General features: G+C 44.0%; 1 protein-coding gene across 1 annotated transcript in view; it reads right to left on the bottom strand.

Annotated features, from left to right (window-relative positions):
- Positions 1-5,748: 5,748 nt before the first annotated feature.
- Positions 5,749-24,157, bottom strand: part of LOC106568528 (phospholipid-transporting ATPase IC-like) — a 60,391-nt gene continuing 41,982 nt past the window's right edge. Inside the window, 15 exon segments of the mRNA XM_082960588.1 lie at positions 5,749-7,573; positions 7,966-8,096; positions 10,792-10,930; positions 11,092-11,337; positions 12,315-12,398; positions 13,023-13,246; positions 15,459-15,747; positions 17,966-18,098; positions 18,214-18,289; positions 18,490-18,601; positions 20,654-20,818; positions 21,069-21,181; positions 21,435-21,623; positions 23,790-23,946; positions 24,054-24,097. Of these exon segments, the coding sequence (XP_082816714.1) occupies positions 7,349-7,573; positions 7,966-8,096; positions 10,792-10,930; positions 11,092-11,337; positions 12,315-12,398; positions 13,023-13,246; positions 15,459-15,747; positions 17,966-18,098; positions 18,214-18,289; positions 18,490-18,601; positions 20,654-20,818; positions 21,069-21,181; positions 21,435-21,623; positions 23,790-23,946; positions 24,054-24,097 (2,327 nt within the window). The 3' untranslated portion in view covers positions 5,749-7,348.

Here is a 24,157-nt window from a genome sequence, read left to right as displayed (position 1 = left end):
AAACGTATAATCCTAGTCGTATTAGCAACCCATCATAGTTGTTGCTATTAAGAGTCTTCCCTCCTTTATGTTTCTAACAGAGACGTTTATCTCTGTCAACTGCTCGCATTAGGTTGAGAACAGTGTTTTCCGCAAAATATTATTTTAGCAAATGTTAGAATTTCTTTTTTTTATTAGGTGCTTCATTACAGGAAATGCATGGTCAATAATAACATTATAGCCTTTTGACTGGAAGACGAGAGGCTTGCTATTGTGGCATGTTTCCATTAAGCTGGACCCTGTCTGGTCCTTGTATGCATGCATAGTATCAGAGAGGAAAAGGCCAAGCCAGAGGTTTCACTCTCACCAGAATCTGTACAAAATAAGCCCAATACGTTTCTATGGCTTTATTATGGACCTAAGCTGCCTACCCGTCTTGGGACAAAGACTCCCATGTTTAGGGCGGAAACATAAGCCCCTTGTTAGTAAATACAGATCTCTGATAGTATTTTCTGTTGGTCACGTCATTTTACTGTTTGGAAAAAAATGTAAGCTTTGTTGACCGGTTAATGAGGGACTGTTAGTCAGCAACAAAATCAACAGAAATATGCATCCTTAGTGTATGTGGAACATTTTAAGTCCTTAGTGGTTTGGACAGCGAGGAACTGTAAGCTCTCAAACCACTCCACAGCAACCCAGTGGATGGGGCTGGGCTCGCCCCCCTCCCATTTCCTGTAGTCCAAGATCAGGCCCTTGGTCTTACTGGCATTGAGGGAAGAGGTTGTTGTCCTGGCACCACACTGCCAGGTTACGGACCTCCTCCCTGTAGGCGGTCTCATCGTCACCGGAGATCAGGACAACCACTGTCGTGTCGTCAGTAAAGTTGATGGTGTTGGAGTCGTGCGTGGCCATGTAGTTGTGGTTGAACAGGGAGTACAGGAGGGGACTAAGTACACATCCCCGTGGCGATCTCGTGTTGAGGACGTCAGGAAGTCCAGGATCCAGTTGCAAAGGTAGGTGTTCAGTCCCAGGGTCCCAAGCTTGGTGATGAGCTTGGAGGGGACTACGGTGTTGAACACTACGCTGTGGTGAAATAACAGCATTCTCACATAGGTATTCCTCTCCTCTAGATGGGTAAGGGCAGGATGGAGTGCAATTGAAATTCAGTCATCTGTTGGGGCAGTATGCAAATTGTAATGGGTCTACGCCTTAGTCACACCAATAGCATTTTGGTACACCAGAAGTACATTCATTTCCTATGTAACGCTGCATTTGCCTTGGAGCATTAAGTTTCAGAGGCAGTTGCAGTGCGTTCTGTGTTCTGCATAATTTGGATTTATCGACTTTATGCATCAAACTATGTGTAGATGTCTTGACAGAACGGGTAGCAGAAGGTGAACTTTGGCATTTTGTTGTACACATATCCAGATGATGCTGCATACCATTTTGCGCAATAACACTGTTGGTGTGATCAAGGCATTAAGGTTATCGATGATTGCTTTCATGGCAGTTGGTTTGCAAACGATGACAGTTGGCTAGCTAGATGAGCCAGTTGACATCATGAATCGTTGAGTTTAGTCGGCAGGCTAACGCCTCGATCACACTTAGTGTCATTGCGCAAAATGGTACACAGAGAATCATCTGGATACATATGTGCGACAAAAGTTCAACATTCACCTTCTGCTACCATTTCAACCAAGCCGTCAACGCATAAAGTTTGACGTATCCATTCGATTAATCCATGGGTTGGGTTGACACAGGTGAACTAGCTACGCTAGCTCCTGAGACATTGAAAGACACTTAGCATTATGTAGCTAACTATAATACACTGCTCAAAAAAATAAAGGGAACACTTAAACAACACAACGTAACTCCAAGTCAATCACACTTCTGTGAAATCAAATTGTCTACTTAGGAAGCAACACTGATTGACAATACATTTCACATGCTGTTGTGCAAATGGAATAGACAACAGGTGGAAATGATAGGCAATTAGCAAGACACCCCCAATAAAGGAGTGGTTGTGCAGGTGGTGACCACAGACCACTTCTCAGTTCCTATGCTTCCTGGCTGATGTTTTGGTCACTTTTGAATGCTGTTGGTGCTTTCACTCTAGTGGTAGCATGAGACGGAGTCTACAACCCACACAAGTGGCTCAGGTAGCGCAGCTCATCCAGGATGGCACATCAATGCGAGCTGTGGCAAGAAGGTTTGCTGTGTCTGTCAGCGTAGTGTCCAGATCATGGAGGCGCTACCAGGAGACAGGCCAGTACATCAGGAGATGTGGAGGAGGCCGTAGGAGGGTAACAACCCAGCAGCAGGACCGCTACCTCCGCCTTTGTGCAAGGAGGAGCAGGAGGAGCACTGCCAGAGCCCTGCAAAATGACCTCCAGCAGGCCACAAATGTGCATGTGTCTGCCCAAACGGTCAGAAACAGACTCCATGAGGGTGGTATGAGGGCCCGATGTCCACAGGTGAGGGTTGTGCTTACAGCCCAACACCGTGCAGGACGTTTGGCATTTGCCAGAGAACACCAAGATTGGCAAATTCGCCACTGGCACCCTGTGCTCTTCACAGATGAAAGCAGGTTCACACTGAGCACATGTGACAGACGTGACAGAGTCTGGAGACGCCGTGGAGAACGTTCTGCTGCCTGCAACATCCTCCAGCATGACCGGTTTGGCGGTGGGTCAGTCATGGTGTGGGGTGGCATTTCTTTGGGGGGCCGCACAGCCCTCCATGTGCTCGCCAGAGGTAGCCTGACTGCCATTAGGTACCGAGATGAGATCCTCAGACCCCTTGTGAGACCATATGCTGGTGCGGTTGGCCCTGGGTTTCTCCTAATGCAAGACAATGCTAGACCTCATGTGGCTGGAGTGTGTCAGCAGTTCCTGCAAGAGGAAGGCATTGATGCTATGGACTGGCCCGCCCGTTCCCCAGACCTGAATCCAATTGAGCACATCTGGGACATCATGTCTCACCATCCACCAACGCCACATTGCACCACAGACTGTCCAGGAGTTGGAGGATGCTTTAGTCCAGGTCTGGGAGGAGATCCCTCAGGAGACCATCCGCCACCTCATCAGGAGCATGCCCAGGCGTTGTAGGGAGGTCATACAGGCACGTAGAGGCCACACACACTACTGAGCCTCATTTTGACTTGTTTTAAGGACATTACATCAAAGTTGGATCAGCCTGTAGTGTGGTTTTCCACTTTAATTTTGAGTGACTCCAAATCCAGACCTCCAATCCAAATCCATATATTGGATTCCCATTGATTATTATGTGTGATTTTGTTGTCAGCACATTCAACTATGTAAAGAAAAAAGTATTTAATAAGATTATTTCATTCATTCAGATCTAGGATGTGTTATTTTAGTATTCCCTTTATTTTTTTGAGCAGTGTATATAGCTATGAGTGTGTTCGATAACACGTTATTCAGCTACATTAGTCATTGTATTGCACAATTTAGCAACACTGTTGGCTAACAGATGATAGCTAACGTTAGCTAGATTACAATATTAAAGAACCTGCAATGTTGCAGTTTCCGGGTTAGCAAAATGGCTATAACGGTCTTAGTTACACAGATACAGCGAAACACTAACCTGCGACAGGTTCTATGGTGACATTTCCTTTCCTTAGCAACTTTGATGAAATTTTTGGTCCGTTTAGGTCACCAGTATTTTTAATTTGTCTTGTTTATTACCCTCTGCAGAGGCTCTCTGGTGGTCAGCTGATTCCACGACAGTTTATGCCGCTACCGTCAGTCAATATTTCTGCCTTAAACACTACCCACTGGCGCTGGCAGGCATCTTGGTTGAGGCAAGTGAATGTACACAGGTGAGGCACATTTTGGGTGAGGCCTGCACAATGGGCCTGCCGGTGTCGCACGCGCCGAATATAACAGGTGTAGACCTTACAGTGAAATGCTTACTTACAAGCCCTTAAACAACAATGCAGTTATGAAAAATAGTTTGGGTAGCCATTTGATTAGATGTCTTATGGCTTGGGGGTAAAAGCTGTTAAGGAGCCTTTTGGACCTAGACTTGGCGGTCCGGTACCGCTTGCCGTGCGGTAGCAAAGAGAACGGTCTATGACTGGAGTGGCTGGAGTCTTTGGCAATTTTCAGGGCCTTCCTCTGACACCGCCTGGTATAGAGGTCCTGGTTGGCAAGAAGCTTGGCTCTGGTAATGTACTGGGCCGTACGCACTACCTTCTGTAGTGCCTTGTGGTTGGATGCCGAGCATTCAGGATGCTCTCGATGTTGCAGCTGTAGAACTTTTTGAGGATTTGAGGACCCATGCCAAATCTTATCAGTCCCGAGGGGAATAGGTTTTGTCGTGGCCTCTTCACGACTGTCTTGGTGTGTTTGGACCATGATAGTTTGTTGGTGATGTGGACACCAATTAACTTGAAGCCCTCAACCTGCTCAACTACAGCTCCATCGATGAGACTGGGGACGTGCTTTTCCTGTTGTCCACAATCATCTCCATTGTCTTGATCACATTAAGGGAGAGGTTGTTATCATCTCTGACCTCCTCCCTATAGGATGTCTCATCGTTGTCGGGGGTGATCAGGCCTACCATTGTGTCGTCGGCAAACTTAATGATGGTGTTGGAGTCATGGTTGGCCATGCAGTCATGAGTGAACAGGAAGTACAGAAGGGGACTGAGTACGCACCCCTAAGGGGCCCCCGTGTTGAGGATCAGCGTGGCAGATGTGTTGTTACCTACCCTTACAACCTGGGGGCGGATGCAGAGGGAGGTGTTTAGTCCCAGGGTCCTTAGTTTAGGGATGAGCTTTGAGGGCACTATGGTGTTGAATGCTGAGCTGTAGTCAAAGAACAGCATTCTCACGTAGGTGTTCCTTTAGTCCAGGTGGGAAAGGGCAGTGTGGAGTGCAATAGAGATTGCATCAACTGTGGAGCTGTTGGGGCGGTATGCAAATTGGAGTGGGCCAGTTGGTCAGCGCATGCTTGGAGTACACGTCCTGGTAATCAGTCTGTTTAAAGGTCTTACTCACAGTCGTCCGGAACAGCTGGTGCTCTCATGCATGCTTCAGTGTTGCTTGCCTCGAAGCGAGCATAGAAGTCATTTAGCTTCTCTGGTAGGCTCGTGTCACTGGGCAGCTTGCGGCAGTGCTTCCCTTTGTTGTCCGTAATAGTTTTCAAGTCCCGCAGGTGGAGTTACTGACGTATACAAACAAACAAAAATGTGCATGGCGGAGTAGCCTACATACACAGGTTAACACTCAACAATAATGTCATTGTCATATAAAATATGAAACGGTTGTCTTATAGACAACATGGAGAGCTGGGGAGTATTCATTACGGAAACCATTTAAGAACCAAAATGGAAGCAAACAGAGCAAAACAACAGTTCCGGTTGGACAAATTCCAGTAGGTCCCTCCCCGTTTCATTTGCTTCCGTTTAAGAAAAGGAACTAAAACGGGAGCAAATGAAACAGGGAGGGAACTACCTGAATTGGTCCAATAGAAACTCTAGTTTCGTTACATAACGTTTTGCAATGGAATCTGACTAAATTAGATATAAACCATAGCAAACAGTTGCAATACGTTTCGCAACGGAAATCGTTTACTTCAAAATGGAAAACATTTTAAAACAAAACAAAATTTGGGACAAATTTGCGTAGGCCCGTGCCGCCTGTCCCCATTTCATTACATTTGGTTCTGTTTGGTTGCTCGTGGAAAAACTGTGGAAAATACATACTGATTCTTATAAACCTTTACAATTTCTGTAATGATGCAGTTTCTCTGTATAGTTAGTCTTTATTCAAAGTCATTTTACAAGGTACTTTATATCATTAATATACTAAAAACAAGTATTAAAAAAAAAAAGTTGTCATAAGAGTGGCCCAGTTGACCACTAAAGGCCATTGTTCAATTTTGTGTATACACAAATAGATACACAAACCTTTAAAAATACAGTTACAAAGTCCATTTGTTATACAGCATGAAGTATGTAACAGAACAAAGAGTATTTATACACACTAAACGGTACCTGTTTGACAGAGGTCATATTGATTAAAGGCTGATATAATGCATTAAGGCCAATAAAATAGCCATGGCTGCGTCTCAATCCAAACACTGCATCCTTGTGGATTGAGTCACAGCCCAAGTCGAAATATTAAACTAAATTGGAACGTCTGAGCAGGTTGGTCCTTCATAGCAAATATTGCAAATTGCCAATTCCATTCATACTTCATTTCAAATGGTTAAATACCAAATGGCACCCTATTCCCTAGTGCACTACTTTTGACCACTAAAATAGGTAGTAGAATGCCATTTGAGGCACAGTAAATATTTAGCACATTTCAAACCATTGCCATTTTACACCAAAAGTCATGATAATAACCATCCTGTTACAAAAATAATTTAAAAAAAGAGAGAGGATGGACAGTGTTGATATTATAATAACAGTTATCTAGCTCATTAAAAGAATGCAAGAAGCTATTTGCATCAGTTTATGATCTGAAAAAAAAAAGCTCAGCTAAAACCAGTGAATCTAAATCAGTCCAGGAGGTTCTATTGGATCACCGTAAACAGCTGGTTCAGCTTTAAAAAGCATGTATACAATGAATCCATGTGCATATAAAAAGAGTGTTTAAATAACTTACAGCAGTAAGGAAGGACACCATAAAATAAAATATAAAACTGTGGAAAACATAATTTACTTCTAGGATCCAGCATTTTGAACAGAAAATAAAGCTGAAATTCTTGCACATTAAAATATAAATCATGATTATGACACCCTTCTGACTGCAAGTATACCTTTTCACAACTGATCCAGTGAAATACAAACCAACAATAATATTAACAATATATTACATTTAGTCAGTTTAAACAAGGCCAACCTCCAGTCAAACCAATAACTCTTGGGCCCGTATTCACAAAGTGCTGATCCAGTAAGAGTATTCCCCTTTTAGATAATTAATGAATAAGATTACATGTACAGGGGTGAGACCTGATCCTAGATCAGTACTCAAACTAAGGCTTCATCAATACAGGCCAAGGTATATATCGGGAGTACCCAGTAATGACGAGCAATTCTGTGATAAGCAACATTGTCTGTTACACAAAACCATAAACATGAAATCCCCAATACAAAAGGGCTTCAGTAAGCTTTTGGGTGGAAGGGTCTTTGCTTAGTAAGATCATGCCAGGGAAGGCCTGAAATATGTTCTCAGCTTGATCAACCTCCTAAAAGCATAGGCATGACAGGCTAGCCTGGTCACAGATCTGTTTGTGTCGTCTTGACAACGCCTATGGTCAAAACTGACATTTACCACAGGAGTTGTAGGACCATAGGAGTTGGCAAGACAGCACAAACAAATCTGGAACCAGGCCCCTCATATGTTCTCGGCCTGGGGGATCTCTCGGATGCTGTCCCTGGGGTTGGGGCGTGCTGTAGGAGGTCGTCTTCTGATGCTGCGGCCGGACGCGATGAGGTCGGCGTAGCCTCTGGAGTGAGAGAAGGCGTAAGCTGAGCGGCGGGAGCGTCTTCCGCGCTGGAAGGGAGTGGATTTCTCTTGCTCCTCCTCCTCCATCTCATACTTCTTCCTGTTCCTCTGGACCTGCGGGAGAAACAAAATGATACATTAGCATTTATAAACAAGTTTAAAATATGGACGTGTGAAGGGTTTCATTCAAGAGCACTTCAAACCTGGAATGTAGTTTGCCAGATTTTGTGCTCCATTTTAATACATTGATCTCTGCTATAAAATCTCTCACAATATTGCAGTGGCAGTGAACCCATCGTATGTATCAAGGACATATCAATGTCATGCCATAATGTTACAGATATCAACGAGTAAAGTCCTTTTCGGGTTAGTAGTAGCTAGGCTTTACGTCTTCTCCAACGGGCGGCCATATGGTTTGGCCAATGGACATATCAATGACATGTCACGCCAAGACGTTACAGATTATAAATCAAGTATTTTTCTTCCTGTAGTACAGTAGATCTTACTTTGTCTCCAACGGACGGCCATATGGTTTTGTAGAGGAACTGAATACAGATGACAGGAAGCAGGCTGATCCCCACAGTCAGGATGATGGTCAGCCACAGATAGGGTTGTTTGAGTGCGTTAGAGGCCACTCCTAATACACATGGAAAAACAAAACAAACGCTGGGTTAGAAAACGTCAATAATTGCTCATTATCATAGTCGGCCATTTTGGTTGCATATGCTCGTAGATATTTTATTTTGGGAGCACCAGTGCAACCAGGAGAACAATCACCCAGATAATAATTGTTGTAATGATAGGCATTTACATTTACGTAATTTGGCAGACACTCTTATCCAGAGCGACTTAGAAATTGGTGCATTCACCTTATGATATCCAGTGGAACAACCACTTTACAATAGTACATCTATATCTTTTTTTGGGGGGGGAGGGTTAGAAGGATTACTTTATCCTATCCCAGGTATTCCTTGTTGATTCCAAGTGCCCTAGAGAAACATGCAAGCTCAGATTCGTTCAATCCGAAGCCTACATGTAAAGAATATTTAAAGAATGCATCAGTGATTTGTATTTTGTTGCAACTTATTTTGAAGATGTAACAGCACGGGAAACCCTGTGTACCACTTTGTGTAGCCAGTTAGTGGTGCTGAAACTGGTCATTTCTTAAAGGCTTTCCCATCCAACATCGTAAATTAAAATGCTAACTGCAAAGTAGGCTTACCTGGCAGAATATGATATCATGATGATTTGTGTGGTCTTTTGTTTTGCAAACTCTGCTAATGCTCAGGCAGGTGCGCATTTTAAAATATAACAGGGAAACTATACCCCTCTAATATTTATTTTAAGATTTCTTCCCCAGACCTCAAAAGTGGTCTCCTGATGTGATTTAAGCATTGTTATGGACTTAGAAAAACAAAAATGGGATGTTCTATTTAAAAAAGTGTGATTTTGAGAGTGAAAACCTGAAGAAAAAAAAAAAAACTGGGAGAACTCCAAAACATGGAAAAACTCAAATGAGAAAAGTTATTTTTGTGGTCTTTGGTGTTATTATGGCAAATACATGTATTGGCTGGTAAGAATTCTGAGCGGCTGGTATATTTATTCATCTACTTGCCACAGTGGCTGATGGACCATAAAGTTCGTTTTTAGACAATGTTCATAAACGATGTCGCGGGTCATTCCAAAACCACTCACGGGCATCTGTTTACACTTTGTTCAGTCATGTTACCTCATTAGTTAGCTAACAATCATTTTATTTTACTTTTACCCCTTTTTCTCCCCAATTTTGTGGTATCCAAATTGGTAGTTACAGTCTTGTCTCGTCACTGCAACTCCCGTACGGACTCTGGAGAGGCAAAGGTCGAGAGCTGTGCATCCTCCGAAACACAACCCAGCCAAGCCGCACTGCCGTACACCTGGCTTTCGTGTCAGCGTGCATTGCCACAGGAGTCGCTAGAGCATGATGGGACAAGAACATTTCCCTGCCGGCCAAACCCTCCCTTATCCCAGACAACGATGGGACAAAATGAGTCTCCCGGTCGAGGCCTGCTGCGGCAGAGCATGGACTCGAACCAGGAGGCGCCAACAACCTGGTTACTTGTATGTATTTGTTTATTTGGATCCCCATTAGCTTTTGCAGAGGCAGCAGCTATTCTTCCTGGGGTCCACAAAAAACATCGCAAGTTACAAAACACTGGTACACTGATAGAGAAGGACAGTCACGAATTTAGCAATATACAAACAATAAACATTGAAAAATAATACAAACAATACAACTAAAAACAGAATGTGTGTGTTAGAGAGTGTCTGTGTGTTACCTCACAGTCAGTCCATGAGGTACCTTTTATGTTTTCTTGAGTAATTGGAGATGGGAGTTCCATGGGATCATGGCTATGTATAATCCTGTGGATTGAAGAGACCCCTGGTGGAATGTCTTGTGGGGTATGTCTGGGTGTCTGAGCTGAATGTTAATTGATTGTGTAGACAATCTGGAATTTTTCATCACAGTAATATTTATCATAACTAGAAGAGAAGCAATTAATCTCTCATCAACCCTCAACTAGGAAAGACTGGCATTCATGTTGTTGATGTTAGTTCTGTATAGGCAGTTAAGGACAATGCGTGCTGCTCTGTTCTGAGCCAGCTGCAGCTTTGCTTGGTCTTTCTTTGCTGCACCTGACTATATTACCAGACAGTAATCAAGATGGGACAAGACCAGAGTCTGAACAACTGGGACAGTTGATGTGTCAAAAACACAGAACTTCTTTTATAATAGACATACCTCTCCCCATCTTCACAACAACGCTGGCAATATGACTTGACCATGATAATTGACCAATGTTATATCTAGGAGTTTAGCTTGGTCAATGGTCACACCCTGTATACACAACTCCAGTTGAGGTTTAAGTCTTAGAGAATATTTTGAACCAAATAAAATGCTTTTAGTTTTAGATGGGATAAGTTCTTTCCGCCTCTGTGGCACAGCATCAGAGAAGTCCTCATTGAGGAAGATGTAAGTTCCTCTCAAGTTCTTGGTTCTCTTCTCTAAGGAACTTGACCACTATCGGCCTGGGTCTGTCACCTGGGCTGGTTACAGGTTTTCCAGTCCTGTGGACGTGATCCACCTCAATCTTCCTATGATTCATCTTGCAGCTTTTCGGTGCTCATTTTTCTCAGTACTTTCTCCTCAGACTCCATCCAGGTCTCATGTGTAGACTCTGGTATGCCATCCACAACAACTCACATTGTCATTGAGAAAATGTTTCAGATGCAAAACATTTCACTACGGTATGCACTGATGAATACACCACAGATATTTAAGCAGAACTCACCGGTGAAAGTGAAGGTTGATGGGAAGATGACATGGATTCCTGCACTGTGGATATCGAACATGATCCCGAAGTATATGGCTATACTGCAGAGGACGGCGAAGCAGTTCACAAAGGTCCAGTACGACGTCTCCAGAGATATCTGGAGAGAACAGAAGAGACAGGAAAATACATCAGCTCTACATCACTTGTTAACAGCTATAAAAAGAATTGTCTCATCAGTCTTGCATTTGAGCTGAACAGTTTTATAAAAAGAACAGCAACCAATCCAACTAATCAATCAACCAATCATTCTTCAGCTACCTGCATGTTGACTGTGAAGATGAGAGAGGAAGCCATGACCACAGCAAGGGACTGGTAGTCTGAAGGTGCCTCTCCGTCCTGCCCCATGGTCTGGAGGAACGCCCCGTACGGGATGAAGAAGATCACCAGAGAGGTGAAAATGCCGTGGAACAGACTGATGAAGAAATTCTTGTAGTTGAACAACGCTCCCTGCTGACCAGGGAGGTATAACTTGGGGAACTTTCTGCTCAGTTTGTCGTTCACGTCCTTCGAGGAAACAGGAAATAGAAATGACATATTAGCTCAGGGGTTCCCAAACTTCTACTGCACTCAACCCCAAATTGACACTTGGAGGGGACCCCACTTGTAAAAATGATATTCCCTAGTTAACGCTATGTGTTCATATTACCTCAATTTTAGGTCCAGCATTTTAATAGTGTAAGACGTTCTTAGTTGACACTAAGAGGTTGTATAGATAAATCCATTTGAAGATTTTTAAAAAGTATTTGTTTGATAATCAGATTAAATATTGTCTCAGGGGTCCCCGTTTAAATTTCAGAAGATCACACACAGGGCTAAGGAAGACGTCAGCTTGACTTCGAAACGTCAGTCACCTGTTCTCATCTTGAAGAACAATGGATTAAACTGAGCTAAAAATAAATCAATCTCTGCCTTGTGTTGTTGAATGCTCCTTTCTACCTAGAATGAGTCCTTTTGGAAGATTTTCTTGGTAAGCCTCATGATTTTTGTCATTGTTGTTAAGCAACCCTCCTTTCCTTTGTTTGCTGAAGTGTAAAGGCCCACCTTAACTCAGTATTAGCTAAACAGTGTCTCCTTCAGATCATTTGACACCTAGGAGTCAGTGAGTGATGAAAATACGAAGGATTTTAATTAAAATGTTATTCATTTAAAAAAAAAAAATGTAAAGAACATAAATTCAAGTAGGAGAATTTCAAAAGTTTTTTTGAGGCTATATATTCGTTTCAACAAGAGGTGATAACGCCAGGACAAATGTTTCGGATGTTCAACCGTTGTCGGTGTGTCAATATTAAAGCTTACATTTTACATTTACATTTTAGTCATTTAGCAGACGCTCTTATCCTGAGCGACTTACAGTAGTGAATGCATACATTTCATATTTATTTGTATAATTTTTTCTGTGCTGGCCCCCCGTGGGAACCGAACCCACAACCCTGGCGTTGCAAACACCATGCTCTACCAACTGAGCTACAGGGAAGGCTTACCTGATCCAATAAGCCAACCAACAGGACAGGAAGGGAGCTGTACATCACGTTGTATAAAGTAATGAACCAGTCTTCATAGGCAACCTGGAGTGGTAACAAAAAGTCATAAAATTAAATAATAATATCATTCATTCTTCTGTCATACATGTACACATTTAGGATAAAGCCTCTTTACCATAGTAGATGTTACGGAAAGTTACTAAAGTAATTGGGGGTTTTTGAAGTCAGTCTAGATAAGTGGTCAATGAATACATGAAAATACAGTTCAAATAGACAGCGTGACTGCTACTGTCGCATCCTGCTGCCTTGTCACCGTACCCTTTACGCTGGGAGGGGGGTGAGTGTACATATATGTGCCCTTCGCTCCCTACGCCGTGCCCTTCGCTCCCTACGCCGTGCCCTTCGCTCCCTACGCCGTGCCCTTCGCTCCCTACGCCGTGCCCTTCGCCGTGCCCACTACTATGTAGTGCAGGGCTGCCCAACTCCATTCCTGGAGACCTACAGTCCTGCAGGTTCTCACTTCAACCCTAATCTAACATACCTGAATATATGAATTAGCTGGTTGCTAAGCTAAATCAGGTTAATTACAACTGGGTTTGGAGTGAAAACCTACAGGAGGGTAGATCCCCAGGAACAGGGTTTGGCAGCCCTGATATAGTAAATAAGTTGCCATTTGGTACACACTCTACGTCTAGAACATTCCCTCACCTGAGCTGAGAACCCGCTGAAGAAGGAGTACCAGAAGTGGACCAGGGTGAAGGCAAAGTTCTTGAAGAAGAAGAAGCGGAGGAACTTGCACATGCGGATGTAGGACCAACGGCCGTGGACCAGCAGGAGACGCTCCAGGTACCGGAACTGAGCGAAGGCATAGTCACTGGACATCACCGCCTGCATGCCCTCCTGACCGGATATACCCACACCGATGTCTGCAGCTGGAGCGAGAGAAAGTGAGGTGGAGGGAGAGAGATTATCATTAGAACTATTATTATTACTGTCAGTCCCACCATTGTTGTTATGTACTTGGACAATGTGATTTAACTTGCCATGTCAATAAAGTCTATTGAATTTAAATGTAATTGAATTGGATGAGAGACAGGGAGAAGTGGAGATGGAGCTCGGCAGGGAGAAGTAGAGATGGAGCTCGGCAGGGAGAAGTGGAGATGGAGCTCGGCAGGGAGAAGTGGAGATGGAGCTCGGCAGGGAGAAGTGGAGATGGAGCGAGACAGGGAGAAGTGGAGATGGAGCGAGACAGGGAGAAGTAGAGATGGAGCGAAACAGGGAGAAGTGGAGATGGAGCTCGGCAGGGAGAAGTAGAGATGGAGCTCGGCAGGGAGAAGTAGAGATGGAGCTCGGCAGGGAGAAGTAGAGATGGAGCTCGGCAGGGAGAAGTGGAGATGGAGCGAAACAGGGAGAAGTAGAGATGGAGCGAGACAGGGAGAAGTGGAGATGGAGCGAGACAGGGAGAAGTGGAGATGGAGCGAGACAGGGAGAAGTGGAGATGGAGCGAGACAGGGAGAAGTGGAGATGGAGCGAGACAGGGAGAAGGAGATGGAGCGAAACAGGGAGAAGTGGAGATGGAGCTCGGCAGGGAGAAGTGGAGATGGAGCTCGGCAGGGAGAAGTGGAGATGGAGCTCGGCAGGGAGAAGTGGAGATGGAGCTCGGCAGGGAGAAGTGGAGATGGAGCACGGCAGGGAGAAGTGGAGATGGAGCACGGCAGGGAGAAGTGGAGATGGAGCACGGCAGGGAGAAGTGGAGATGGAGCGAAACAGGGAGAAGTGGAGATGGAGCGACGGCAGGGAGAAGTAGAGATGGAGCGAGACAGGGAGAAGTGGAGATGGAGCACGGCAGGGAGAAGTGGAGATGGAGCGAGACAGGGAGAAGTGGAGATGGAGCGAGACAGGGAGAAGTGAGATGGAGCGAGACAGGGAGAAGTAGAGATGGAGCGAGACAGGGAGAAGTAGAGATGGAGCGAGACAGGGAGAAGTAGAGATGGAGCGAGACAGGGAGAAGTAGAGATGGAGCGAGACAGGGAGAAGTAGAGATGGAGCGAGACAGGGAGAAGTGGAGATGGAGCGAAACAGGGAGAAGTGGAGATGGAGCGAAACAGGGAGAAGTGGAGATGGAGCGAGACAGGGAGAAGTGGAGATGGAGCGAAACAGGGAGAAGTGGAGATGGAGCTCGGCAGGGAGAAGTGGAGATGGAGCGAGACAGGGAGAAGTGGAGATGGAGCGAGACAGGGAGAAGTGGAGATGGAGCGAGACAGGGAGAAGTAGAGATGGAGCGAGACAGGGAGAAGTAGAGATGGAGCGAGACAGGGAGAAGTAGAGATGGAGCGAGACAGGGAGAAGTAGAGATGGAGCGAGACAGGGAGAAGTAGAGATGGAGCGAGACAGGGAGAAGTGGAGATGGAGCGAAACAGGGAGAAGTGGAGATGGAGCGAAACAGGGAGAAGTGGAGATGGAGCTCGGCAGGGAGAAGTGGAGATGGAGCTCGGCAGGGAGAAGTGGAGATGGAGCGAGACAGGGAGAAGTAGAGATGGAGCGAGACAGGGAGAAGTAAATAGTCAGGAATGGTGTACTGTAGGGGATCCTTTTGAGCAGGGCGAGGCGCAGAAACGATATCAAACAATCTTGATCTCAAACGCATCACATTAGTATACATTTAGTTTGAAGTAAAACGGGGTCAAGAGTAACAGCTACCAATATTAATTTCAAGGTAATGAAGTTCTAACCCTATGGTAATTAACCTGTGTGGTGAAAATCTAATTCATCTATAAAGCTATAATCTTTAGTTGTTACATCAAATTAATGATATACTGTATATCCATTGATTCCTGAAGAATATAAAGTTATAAATGCCTCATGAGCTTAGTTCAACTGTCGTACCCCATCAGAACCCAGAATAGAAGCCTGTTTTACGCCAATATTTTTAAACAATGTAAATAAACACAGTATAGCCGTATAGCATGGTTAAAACTATAATTTATATATAATGGATGGTCAGTCATTGCATCCATAGCAGTCTATCAATTTTAAAAAAACTGCCGCTTTGTTATTTTTTCAAAGTAAAGATTCTAGCTTCAACAATTACTAATAAATGATGAATAACTTAAAAGAGTAAATGAAATTAAAATCCTCCCGTACTCTTGATCATGTTGACGTCGTTGGCTCCGTCTCCGATGGACAGCGTGACAGCCTTCTTATACTTCTTCACCAGGCTGACCACGTTGGCCTTCTGTTTGGGCGTGACACGACAGCAGATGACTGCCTCGCACTCGCACGCCATGTTCACAAAGTCCACCTGACGAGTCTCCTTCTCCCAGTCGTCGATTGGCTGGGCGGCATCCTGGGGCGTGGCGGAGGCAGGTCTCTTACCGAGACGCTTCAGTCGAAGACGGCGACGCTTCTTTTTCTTCTCGTATAAGATCTCGTTCTGCAGACAGACACAGAGAGCGGCAGACAGACACAGAGAGCGGCAGACAGACACAGAGAGCGGCAGACAGACACAGAGAGCGGCAGACAGACACAGAGAGCGGCAGACAGACACAGAGCAGCGGCATAAAGGCAGGCAGGACATAAAGGCAGGCAGGCAGACATAAAGGCAGGCAGGCAGACATAAAGGCAGGCAGGCAGACACTAAAGGCAGGCAGGCAGACACAAAGGCAGGCAGGCAGACAAAGGCAGGCAGGCAGACAAAGGCAGGCAGGCAGACATAAAGGCAGGCAGAGAGAGAGAGAGAGAGAGAGAGACAGACAGGCAGACCGACATAAAGGCAGACACAGAGAGACAGAGACACAGAGAGAGAGACACAGAGAGAGAGACAGAGAGAGAGAGACACAGAGAGAGAGAGAGACACAGAGAGAGAGAGGCACAGAGAGAGAGAGAGGGACACAGAGAGAGAGAGAGAGAGACACAGAGAGAGAGAGAGAGAGGCAGAGAGAGAGAGAGACACAGAGAGAGAGAGAGACACAGAGAGACACAGAGACACAGAGAGAGAGAGACACAGAGAGAGAGAGACACAGAGAGAGAGAGACACGAGAGAGAGAGACACAGAGGGAGAGACACAGAGAGAGAGAGACACAGAGAGAGAGAGACACAGAGAGAGAGAGACACAGAGAGAGAGAGACACAGAGAGAGAGAGACACAGAGAGAGAGAGACAGACAAAGGCAGACAGGATAAGACAGACAGACAGGGATAAAGGCAGACAGAAATAAATGTTTACTCTTCATTTCTTATTCTTTATTTCACTTTTGTTTATTATCTATTTCACTTGCTTAGGCAATTTGTGCACATTAATTGTTTCATAACTTCATTGAGTGATTTTTTTGCGTTTGATTGTTACTGTCTATTAATTCCCCATTACATATAGCACCAGTAGTACATTTACTGTTAATTACCATCATTTTGAATCTACAATGCGTTTTTGCTTACAGTCATTTATGTTAATACATTCAATATTAGTATTACAGTCTTTTACCATTCTCATTGTCAGAGTTGCAGAGCGCACAACCAATGCAACACTTGTGAGAAACAAGTTTTGGTTCATTCCATTTATGAGTGCTCTTGTCAATGTTGAGTAAGAATGCGCACCCGATTACGCATAGAAGTAGTACTAGGCTACCTGGCCTGCTTGCAAAAATGTAGGCCTATTGATGTACCCATTTTAGGATCTGATAGTATTTCAGATCGTCTTAACTCACCGCCAATAATGAGCTTCTCAAAGTAAATGTTGTTTTCTTCACCTTAAACACCAAGCAAACAATGTTTGTTTTTTTACATTAATTGAGAAAGACAATAGATCCACAATGTATTTGAAAAAAATATCTTTCCAGCTCTCCCCCATTTTGGGAAAAATATCATGCTCTGATCCAGTGGAAACGTTATAAAATAGGACTTCCTGATTCCCTCTTACCCTCCAGCTGTGTCTGTCTGGAGCTCACCGACACGGGAAACTCAGAGGGCACAGGATGTTTTATACAAAAGTTGCTAGCGTGAGCTTCTGGTTATAGTTGATACAATATTTTAAGTTTGTTGCAGACAGGCCATGCGTAACCAATGTAATTTATAGGATATTTGTTTTTGATCAGGATATGTTCTACCTGCAGGCTGCAATTTTTTGTATTTGTTGGCTTTATGTTGGTTATTTCTACACAGTTGGTAACAGAAGTTACTGTTAGATTTGTATTTTCATTCAGATAGAATTTTGATTACCCACATGACAATGATTTTGAGATACGACGTTATTAAAAATGAAATGAAACTGTTCCACGAAAATGTGCATATGAAAACCATAAATGGCACGCAGATCGGTAGAAATGGTAAGATAAACTGGCATTCCACATGAAAAAAAAAAGGTGCCGACCACTCGTGTAACTTAATACCGGCACCTTCCAACAGCCTAACAGAAGGCCAGCGGGAGAAGAGGATGTTCGGGTCAGTTAGTGTTTTTTTCCTTCTTGACCTCTGGCTCCCTCTTGAATCACGTCTTATTTAATTAAACAGTGCGCTTAAAGCATCAGACAAGCTCAATGCATTTAGTTGATTTTATTCCATATGGTCTGTCTATATATGGAAAAACACACGACTTTCGGGTGACCAAGATTGTTTTAAGTTGAAGACCAACTACGACGTAGTAGGCTACTACACTCACCAGCCAGCCTCCAGTGATGATGAGGGCGTTTCTGCCAGGCTCAGGGAAGAACGGATCCGGTACCTTCTTCCTGGTCCGACCGAACGCAGGCGGCTGATCCCTTCTGTTTGCCTGTCTGATCCGCAGCTTCTCACTGGTCACAAAACACAGAATGATTTAAATTTGGGGGTTAAAAATAACACACTGTATATTAACAAGATGTATATTTGATCCCAGAGGATATAAGTATTATTGAAAATCAAACCTACTTGACATCCTCTCCATAGTGGATCTGCATGCCATCGGTAAGCAGCTTACAGGAATAGCCAATGTTCTCAGCCGTTTCTGCAAGCAGGAAATGTTAAAGACTTCATGTTTCTTTCCACAGTAAACAGTAAAACATTGTTGGGAGGTAAACATGGAATCCTATAGTGCATTACTATGAGCCCTGGCCACTATATAGGGAACCCCAGTCTCTGGTTGCATAGAGATGAACATTCCAGAGGCTCTCCCACCACAGAGACGGACCGCCCCTGAGACTATACCTTTCTTATCTCCAGTCAGTACCCAGATCTTGATGTCAGCCTTTGCCAGCTTGGCGATGGTCTCAGGAACCCCGTCCTGTAGCTTGTCCTCGATGGCAGTCGCTCCGATCATCTGCCGATCAGGACAAAACAAAGCAAACATGTCTCCTTTAAGAGTAGAAGGAAGCAGCAACTTTTGGGCGAGCCAAAGCTCTGAACAGCATGCATGTAAAAATTAACTATTGGAACTTGTAGAACATATAGTGGATTCGGAAAGTATTCAGACTTTTCACACATTTTATTACGTTATGCCTTATTCTAAAATATATTTTAAAAATAAAACTCACTCTAGACACAATACCCCATAACGACAAAGCAAAAACAGGCTTAGATTTTTCTGCTAATTTATTAAAAATAAAAAACCGAAATACCTTATTTAGTTAAGTATTCAGAACCTTTGCTCTGAGACTCAAAATTGAGCTCAGGTGCATCCTGTTTTCATTGATCATCCTTAAGATGTTCCTACAACTTGATTAGAGTCCACCTGTGGTAAATTCAATTGATTGGACATGATTTGGAAAGGCATACACCTGTCTATGTAAGGTCCCACAGTTGACAGTGCATGTCTGAGCAAATACCAAGCCATGAGGTTGAAGGAATTGTCCGTAGAGCGCCGAGACAGGATTGTGTCGAGGCACAGATCTGGGGAAGGGTAGCAAAACAATTCTGCAGCATTGAAGGTCCCCAAGAACACAGTGGCCTCCATCATTCTTAAAGGGAAGAAGATTGGAAACACCAAGACTCTTCCTAGAGCTGGCCGCCCAGCCAAACTGAGCAATTGGGGGAGAAGGTCCTTGATCAGGGAGGTGAAGGGGATGTTTTTCAGGGGCTGGGAGACAAGTCTGGATCAAGGGAAAGATGAACAGATAAAAGAACAGAGAGATCCTTGATCCACAGCGCTCAGGACCTCAGACTGGGGCGAAGGTTCACCTTCCAATAAGACAACGACCCTAAGCACACAGCCAAGACAGTCTCCAAATGTCCTCGAGTGGCCCAGCCAGAGCCCGATCGAACATCTCTGGAGAGACCTGAAAATAGCTGTACAGCGACACTCCCAAACCAATCTGACAGAGCTTGAGAGGATCTACAGAGAAGAAGTGGGAGAAACTCCACAAATACAGGTGTGCCAAGCTTGTAGCATCATACCCAATAAGACTCAAGGCTGTAATCACTGCCCAAGGTTCTTCAACAAAGTACTGAGTAAAGGGTCTGAATACTTATGTAAATGTCATATCAGTTTTTAATATTCTGAATAAATTTGTCATTTAGGGGTGCTGTGTGTAGATTGATGAGGGGGGAAACAACTATTTAATCCATTTTATAATAAGGCTGTAATGTAACAATGTGGAAAAAGTCAAGGATTCTGAATACTTTCCGAATGCACTGTATTCTACTGCCCAAAAAGATATTACATAGATTTCAGTGAATCAGTCCTTTAAACTTCTTCAGGATTGGTGGGTCCCCTGCAGGACGGTTGAGCTAATGTGATTAACATGAGGTTGTAAGTAACAAGAACATTTCCCAGGACATAGGCATATCTGATACAGGCAGAAAGTTTAAATTCTTGTTAATCTAACTGCACTGTCTAATTTACAGTAGCTATTATAGTGAAAGAATACCATGCTATTGTTTGAGGAGAGTGCACAGTTTTGAACATTAAAAGTTATTAATCAACAAATTAGGCATATATTTGGGCAGTCTTGATACAAAATTTTGAATAGAAATGCAATGGTTCATTGGATCAGCCTAAAACTTTGCACATACACTGCTGCCATCTAGTGGCCAATATCTAAATTACACCTTGGCTGGAATAATACATTATGGCCTTTCTCTTGCATTTCAAAGATGGTACAAGATGGTATTATCTTTCACCAGATGTAATGTGTTATATTCTACATTCCTTTCACATTTCTACAAACTTCAAAGTGTTTCCTTACAAATGGCACCAAGAAAATGCATATCCTTGCTTCAGGGCCTGAGCTACTGGCAGTTAGATTTGGGTATGACATTTTAGGCGAAAGCTGGAAAGAAAGGGTCGATCCTTCAGGAGATTAAATTAGGCCCTAGATTTAACTGACCATTTTGATTAGCATGTTCTCATTATGTGGGATGAGCGTCGTCCTACCATGAGGTTGCTCTCAATCTGTTCATACACTCGATCTAGAGCAGCCTCCTTGTTGCCCATTGCAACACTGGCAGCCTTGTGCTTCTTAGCCCAGGCGTCAAACTCCTGCTTACTGATATCCTTGTAGCACAGACACAAGGTCCGGAGAGTCTCGTTGGCAAAGATCTACAACGGAAGAGAAGGTTTTGGTTTATTTGAACATCATAGCACATATGGAATTACTGGAATGAGAACCAATTCTGGAACTACTGGAGCCAAGATTCATTCAATAAGTGACCAACCAAAAAGGGAAAGTCCAGAATGTCTTAGCTCAAAATACAACCACACACATGCTTCATAGCCTGGCCCCTACTACTCTACATATGCTGGATGTAATGGATGGTTTTCAATCTATCAAAAGACACCAGTGACTTACGTCTAGAGCAGTCTGGGTCACTTCCTTGTGTTTGGAGTTAGGAGAGAGGCGTTCGTAGATGACCGTGTCTGCTCCTTTGCAGTACAAACGGATCCGACCGTCAGGGAACCTCACTGTCAGAGAGAGAGAGAGAGACTGCATGTTAGGGAGATGGTCACAGTGAAAAGGGTAGTATTACAACATTTCAGAAGCTTTGCTAAAGTTCCCATAAATCTAGGCTGGTTAGAAGATGTTCAAATCATCAAGGAATGGGAGGTAATTCTCCAACTCGGAATTCCAATAAACCTCGGAACTTTACGAAAATTCCCAGAACTTTTACAACCCTAGAAGGGACACCATGATCACAGTCTTAAAATATTCACTCACGGATGATGGACATGCGTTTACGGTCGCTGTTAAAGTCGAGCAGGGCCAGCATCTCGTAGGTCATCTCCTGGTCCATCTCGCTGATGGTGATGGTGTCCTGGGTACGGGACAGGAACACAAAACCAAAGTTCCTGGCAGCTGTCACCAGAGCCCCCTCGTCAGGAGAGGCTGCCTGGTACACCAACTCATCTGAGGATTGAGGACAACAGACACATCAAGACATACAAACTCTGTGGCCATAGGTTGTGTCACAGCTTTATTATAGACTATTCATCGGTGTCCATGGTACTCTAAACTAAAACTACCTGGGCTGGTTTCCCAGACAAAGATAAAAGCTCGGTTCTGGACTAAGAAGGATTTTCCAATGAAGATTCTCCATCAAGTTCAGGACCAGGCTTTTTCTTTTAGGTGTCCAGGAAAACAGCCCATTACAAATAAGAATTGGTTTCTGAACTTTGACCTCTAGCATTACTATAATGCAGGTTGCTCACCCTCCTCTCTGTTCTGTATGTACTAACTAGAGGACTTCAAAAGCCAAATGTGCTTGTAGACCATTAAAAGTGGCTCTCCATGGTACTCTGAACACACATCCACTCTGGGGCCAGATCTCCATGGTACTCTGAAGGAAGGCTACCTAATCTTCCTAGGTGTGTTCAATTAACAGGACTAATCACATACTGTATACAGTGAGGGAAAAAACTTATTTGATCCCCTGACAAAGAAATTATCAGTCTATAATTTTAATGGTAGGTTTATTTGAACAGTGCGAGACAGAATAACAAAAAAAATCCAGAAAGATGCATGTCAAAAATGTTATAAATTGATTTGCATTTTAATGAGGGAAATAAGTATTTGACCCCCTCTCAATCAGAAAGATTTCTGGCTCCCAGGTGTCTTTTATACAGGTAACGAGCTGAGATTAGGAGCACACTCTTAAAGGGAGTGCTCCTAATCTCCGCTTGTTACCTGTATAAAAGACACCTGTCCACAGAAGCAATCAATCAATCAGATTCCAAACTCTCCACCATGGCCAAGACCAAAGAGCTCTCCAAGGATGTCAGGGACAAGATTGTAGACCTACACAAGGTTGGAATGGGCTACAAGACCGTCGCCAAGCAGCTTGGTGAGAAGGTGACAACAGTTGGTGCGATTATTCGCAAATGGAAGAAACACAAAAGAACTGTCAATCTCCCTCGGCCTGGGGCTCCATGCAAGATCTCACCTCGTGGAGTTGCAATGATCATGAGAACGGTGAGGAATCAGCCCAGAACTACACGGGAGGATCTTGTCAATGATCTCAAGGCAGCTGGGACCATAGTCACCAAGAAAACAATTGTTAACACACTACGCCGTGAAGGACTGAAATCCTGCAGCGCCCGCAAGGTCCCCCTGCTCAAGAATACATATACATGCCCGTCTGAAGTTTGCCAATGAACATCTGAATGACTCAGAGGACAACTGGTGAAAGTGTTGTGGTCAGATGAGACCAAAATGGAGCTCTTTGGCATCAACTCAACTCGCCGTGTTTGGAGGAGGAGGAATGCTGCCTATGACCCCAAGAACACCATCCCCACCGTCAAACATGGAGGTGGAAACATAATGCTTTGGGGGTGTTTTTCTGCTAAGGGGACAGGACAACTTCACCGCATCCAAGGGATGATGGACGGGGCCATGTACCGTCAAATCTTGGGTGAGAACCTCCTTCCCTCGTACCAAGGCATTGAAAATGGGTCGTGGATGGGTATTCCACCATGACAATGACCGAAAACACACGGCCAAGGCAACAAAGGAGTGGCTCAAGAAGAAGCACATTAAGGTCCTGGAGTGGCCTAGCCAGTCTCCAGACCTTAATCCCATAGAAAATCTGTGGAGGGAGCTGAAGGTTTGAGTTGCCAAACGTCAGCCTTGAAACCTTAATGACTTAGAGAGATCTTCAAAGAGGAGTGGGACAAAATCCCTCCTGAGATGTGTGCAAACCTGGTGGTCAACTACAAGAAACGTCTGACCTCTGTGATTGCCAACAAGGGTTTTGCCACCAAGTACTAAGTCATGTTTTGCAGAGGGGTCAAATAGTTATTTCCCTCATTAAAATGCAAATCAATTTATAACATTTTTGACATGCGGTTTTCTGGATTTTTTTGTTGTTATTCTGTCTCTCACTGTTCAAACAAACCTACCATTAAATTATAGACCGATCATTTCTTTGTAAGTGGGCAACCGTACAAAATCAGCAAAGGGTTCAAATACTTTTTTCTCTCACTATGTGTGATCAGTGATTTCTGAACTGACCAATCAATAAATCATCCAATGATTGATTGAACTTTGAACTCTATCATCACTACGCAGGTTCCTTACCTTCTTTCTGTTCCACCATGACAGTGTGACACAGAGACAGCAGCTTGAAGAACTCCAAGGTGTCTTTGTCCTTCTTGGACCGGATGCAGGCCACCAGGGAATGATCCAGGTACTCAAACTTCCTGTCTGCGTACTTGTTCCAGGTGAAGTCCACTGGCTGTGAAGTACCAAGGGAAAGAAATGACCATCAAGACAACGCTATAGATGAAGCACTGTATGTGTCAAATCTGAATAAAATACTTTCAGTAAAAAAATAAAAAATACCTTCCCACGATCCAGAGATACACCCTCAACATTAGCAGGGTCACCTGTCAAATGAAAAGACATGGATAATTCACATCATAACACAAGCTTCTAAACAATGTGTA

The sequence above is a fragment of the Salmo salar genome, chromosome 13 (assembly GCF_965601325.2).
Source record: "Salmo salar chromosome 13, fSalSal1, whole genome shotgun sequence".
Lineage (NCBI taxonomy): Eukaryota > Metazoa > Chordata > Actinopteri > Salmoniformes > Salmonidae > Salmo > Salmo salar.
Note: the sequence above shows the minus strand (reverse complement) of the source record. Positions and strands in the feature narration are given on the sequence as shown.